At 44.7% G+C, this 5,000-nt stretch overlaps 1 protein-coding gene across 1 annotated transcript in view; it reads right to left on the minus strand.

The window, feature by feature from the left end:
* Nucleotides 1–244: 244 nt before the first annotated feature.
* The window catches only part of LOC138212446 (nuclear receptor coactivator 5), an 8,924-nt gene continuing 4,168 nt past the window's right edge, over nt 245–5,000 (minus strand). The window contains exons 5-9 of the mRNA XM_069172822.1: nt 3,606–3,805; nt 1,796–2,077; nt 1,550–1,720; nt 898–1,140; nt 245–778 (exon numbers count right to left, since the gene is read on the minus strand). Coding sequence (XP_069028923.1) covers nt 741–778; nt 898–1,140; nt 1,550–1,720; nt 1,796–2,077; nt 3,606–3,805 — 934 coding nt within the window. The 3' untranslated portion in view covers nt 245–740. The remainder of the gene's footprint in view (nt 779–897; nt 1,141–1,549; nt 1,721–1,795; nt 2,078–3,605; nt 3,806–5,000) is intronic.

A 5,000-nucleotide genomic window follows, 5' to 3' on the forward strand; every position in this document is an offset into this window, starting at 1 on the left:
TCAGACTCACTTAAAGTTGTCCTTAAAGTCTGGACTTGAAATTTAAAGAGTTTGGTTTCATGTTTCCACCTTAAATTAGAGCAACTTGTACAGTTTTTCACTTTGATTCAACATTTCTGTCCTCTGGGATTCATCAGTCGGCACTGAGGGACTTAAACTGATGTCACTTTTTTTTTTTTTTAATTCTTGACGTTTAATTATCATTTTAATAAAAGACAAAAGAAAAACATCAAAAAGCTCATCATATCCAAACAAAATATTAAAACATTTATAGAGGTTTTCTTTGAAAATAGAATTCAGATCAGACCAGTCAAACACATCAAAGAAAAAAAACACTCATCCACAGAATAACCTGCTGGAATATTTACATGATATATACACACACCTGCTTCGTGAATGCAGAGAATCTTTTTGTGAAATTTTTAAGCACCGGAGGGGGCGGGGCTTCTAATACAGAAAAAAAACCAGGAGGTCCAACCACAGAGAGCTCTTACCTGCCTGTTGCTTTAGAAATGAACCAGCTGCCCAACGCTGCACGGGACGGCTCGTTTTGTGGATCAGAGTTCATCCTGAGCAGCCGTCAGCGTCCAGAGACGCCGACGGCACGAACACAAAGCCGAGGAAACCATACATACAACTGTCAGTCTGAATCCTCCGTCAGTCCATCCGCCATGTTTTACCTCCCAGCTGGCTGTGGGTTACTAGTTAAAAAAAGGTCTTTTTTTCTTCTTCTTTTTTTTTTAGTGTCGGGGGCCACTCAGTCGGGGGAGTGGGGGGCCTGAAAGATGAGAAAAATACATCACGCAATAAACATTAAAACACTTTTTACGTATACAGATGTCATAAAAGGCCAAAAAGGAAACAGAAACATGAGATAATAAATCCTGAATGATCCACCTGGGGCCAATAGGAGCGGAGGGCGGGAGCTCTTCAGAGAGGGCGGGGCTCCTCGAGGTCCGTGGGGGCCCCTGGGGCCGGGGTGGAACGGAGGCGGGTGGTGGAGGAGGGGACCGCGAGGCACGCCGGGGGCCCCGTAAGGGATGTGCGAGGACAGCGGACCCCGAATGAGCGGCTGCCCCAACGGACAGGGGAGCCGGTGCAGGGAGAGCAGCGGGGGGGGTTTGGTTTTAGGGTAAGAGCCTGGAGGAAGAACGGAAGGAGAGGGACCAGACGGAGTTAGACACGCTACATACGTACGCCAACATATCAAATGCAGGTTGTTTACTGCTGTAACCTGACTGCACCACAGGCCTGTCAATCAAACAGACACGCCCCCAAAAACAGGTCTTCTTGAATCTTCTTTTCTAATGAATGAGGGATTATTTTCAGATGGACCTCCAGAAAACTAATAAGAAGGAGTGACTTTAGCTAACAACACCGAGATAACTGATGGACACATTTTATTCACTTTGGATTTGATGAGAGAAGTTGAATGGGAGTCTATGGAGCCGGAGGCTTTTTGGAGCCGACCTCTAGTGGCACTCGCTGGTATTGCAGCTGAAGACACTTCTGCCTCATTGTTGAGTAAAGTTGTGGCTGCAGCACTCACCTGGTGAAGGTAGGAGAGGTACGGGTGCAGGCGGGGAGAGGTCCACCAGGGAGCCCCCCACCACAGCGGACGGAGGCTGCGGGGGTCCGGGCGGAGTCGGGAGCAGAGGAGGCGGTTTGCCGAGTCCTGCAGGCAGCAGCATGTTGCCCCTCTCGCCGGCGGTGCCGGAGGCTGCAGAGACACAAACCAGACGGACATGGCAGACGAGGAAACCCAAAGTTGAAAAGTTAAAGTCGCGGTCGTCACCTTCCACGTGGTCCCGCCGGGAGCGGACGTACTGCGCGACGGTCTCCAGCTCCTCGGGGTAGAGGTGCACGCCGTCGGCCAGCAGCAGCAGCAGCTGCCGGGTTTCCGTGGGGACGGAGTGGCGCGCGATCTTCTCCCGCTCCAGGAAGTCATCGAGCAGCTGCGACGCCTGCGCCGCCACGTCCGAGGGGTCCCGCTGGGGGGGGCGCTCCTTGGAGTGTCTGCGGCCGTACTCCGCCTGGACAAAGTCCATGGCCTGGTCTTTGGGCATGTTGCGGTGGACTGAGGAGGGAAGGCGGACGGTGAGGAGGCGGCGACACGTAGAAAACAACAACAGATCTTATTGTTGGGAATCAGCACGCTCAGCAAAAAAAACTTTACATGCTGAGTTTTGGTTTGTTGGAGTTGGAGATTAGAGGCGTGCAGGTTCAGGAACTTTTTAATGCCTTGTTCATGTTTCTGGACGTAAAGTAACTGATCACTGGTTTTATTTTAAAATAATGAATATACTTCAGATGATTTGTGCATTTTAAATTTGCTGGCGTGATAAATAATTCCTGTATTATATATATATATTTTTTAATGGTTATATATGAATTGGTTTGTTTTTTTAACTGGTTTCAGTTTGGCTGATGAGTAAAAATGTATTTAGGGCAAAATTTAGATGTTTGTTGTTGTGAAATAAACAACAGCATCAGTACGTTTGATGTTCTTGTTTTTATATGATGCGTTTTTTTCAAAATTTGTTTTATGCAGATGTTTTTGTGCGTTTATAAAAATAAAAATTAGAAATGTTGATTTCACAGTGAATTACAATAAAGTTTCGTACGGAGAAACTTCGCTTTACGACAACTTGAGTTTCATTTCGGTCGCCATCTGTTCTTGTGGTTAAACCGGCTGCATGCGACTTGCAGCCTGCAGCTGCCGTGCAGACGCAGCAACACGCGTCTCGGGAAATATGAAACATCAAAGAGTGCAAACACACATCACTCCTCTCGTTTCCTTCTTCCAAAGCACACCGACGATCAAAAAACAATCTACACTCCAAAAAATATTAAAACTTTGGTTTTTGCTCCCATTTTTTTTTTTTAGGAGTTGAAGTCCAGAAGAACTCCGTCGGCTTTTCCTGCGTTCTTCTTCTACGGTATCTTTAACGTGGACTTCCTGCAGAGCTCCGATGATGACGACTAACAAACAATACGTTTCCAAAGGAGCACAAACTGATGTTTTAGCGTTAAACTTCCGGCACTATGTGGGCGAAGAATTCTCCGATGTCAAAGAAGGTCAAAGTTGAGAATGAAAATCAGACATTCATGCTCATAATTACACTTCTGCCTTCGACTCACCAGGTTTGTTTACACCTTTGGAGGCCGTTATGTAGCAACGCCTCTTCATAACTCACTAAAGGAATCGCTGAGATCTCTCAACAGTGTTAACGGGAAGAACTGATGAGCAGCGTCACAAAAATGAAACACAAGTTGTAATAAATCAGAGTCTTTGTTCAGTTTATTAAGTATGTAATATTGTGTAATATTGTGTAATATTGTGTACAAGTGGCAGCCAATGGAGAGACGGCTGATAACGTGTCCACTGAATAAATATTTGCTGGATTTAATATTCTCGGGGTGATTTTTGAGAACAAGTTGGTGTTTCAGTGGCCGTATTTCTTATTTCTACTATTTTAAGTCTATTTCAGAGTGAATGTTGAAAGTGAACTGCACTGACTGGAGAGGAAGAAAAAGGGGGGGAAGATGGAGGGGTTGCAAACGGAGGTGGGCTTTGGGTTCAGCTTGACGGGGGACGGACTTACTTTTGAGGGAGTCTGAGAATATGATAACAGTGCAGGAGGACAGAGTTACGTTTGTCTGCTCCACCAGAATACATAACGGGGAGCCGTCGGCCCGGACGTCCTGCAGGGCCCGGGTCAGGCCCGACTCCGCTTGGAGGTAGAGCATCTCCACTGACAGGCCGCGTTCCTGCAAGCACTGGCTTAGCGATTTGGGGTAATCCCTTTGAGAGGAAGAGAAACACTTTGTTAACGTGAGTGACTCCGCTGGCATAAAGAGAAACCCTGAGTGAAAAAACATGATGAGTCGTCATTCCTGGAGGATGTTTTTAGAGCTCTCGTGGGTGTGTTTAGGGTGTTTGTGTGTGTTTAGGTAAAAACAGAAGGTCTTATTCATGAGGAAGACTTGAGGGACCTCGTTTATGAAAAAATAATGAAAATACGCCTTCAAAATGGTCGGAGCAGCAGTTGGCAGGTCTGTAATGGTGTTTAATCATGTTTAATAATGGGTTCAATATGGCTCAAAAACTTGAACTAAAAAATACAAAAAATGTTTGTTTTTTTCCAGAACAAAATATGAACTTCAACTTTTTACGTTTGGATTTTTTTTTAATGCAAACCAAACGCTTGAAAGTATTTTTCTGACTGGACTGCAACAGCGTAGGTTGTCCATACAAACACAACTGAGTGATTACAGTTACATCACTGGTCAGTCAAGTCCTGCAACTCCTTTCAAATTAAAAGGCCTTGTTTCAAATTTAAAAAGAAAATTGTTTTTTTACACAGTCCAGCCATGTACTGAGTCTAGTTTGACAGCACTGGTATAATGAACAGCTGTTACGCGTGTATTGTGTCGTTGTGTACACAGTGTGAGTACTTCTACGTTAGCTTGATGCTGTAACTGAGACACGGCAGCCATGTTTGTGTACAAGTATCTGGACTTTTAATGTTGCATTGTGCAGAAAGTGAAAGTTTTAAGTGAAGACTTTATCACAAAAAACAACATTTGCCGTGTTTGTGTGTGTGTGTGTGTGTGTGTGTGTGTGTGTGTGTGTGTGTGTGTGTGTGTGTGTGTGTGTGTGTGTGTGTGTGTGTGCGCGCGTGTGTGTGTGTGTGTGTGTGATGATGCTGGTACGTAACAACAGCTGTTTTTTTTTTTTTTTTATTAAAGACATAAAATAAAGTTGTTTTGAGATTATATGTCATCTGGTACGAGAAATTGCATTTGATACGTGAAAGGTGTGAAAATGAATGTTGTTCAATGGCATTTAGATCAGACAAGAACTTTGGGGTGGAAAGGTGTGTGTGTGTGTGTGTGTGTGTGTGTGTGTGTGTGTGTGTGTGTGTTACTTTTTTCTATTATCTACTTTAAAGGGCATTAAAGTCGTGGCCTTGATTACATATTTTTCATGTTGAAAT

The sequence above is a fragment of the Embiotoca jacksoni genome, unplaced genomic scaffold (assembly GCF_022577435.1).
Source record: "Embiotoca jacksoni isolate LCO1_2020_lvr unplaced genomic scaffold, fEmbJac1.0.p SCAF_55, whole genome shotgun sequence".
NCBI classification, from domain to species: Eukaryota; Metazoa; Chordata; class Actinopteri; family Embiotocidae; genus Embiotoca; species Embiotoca jacksoni.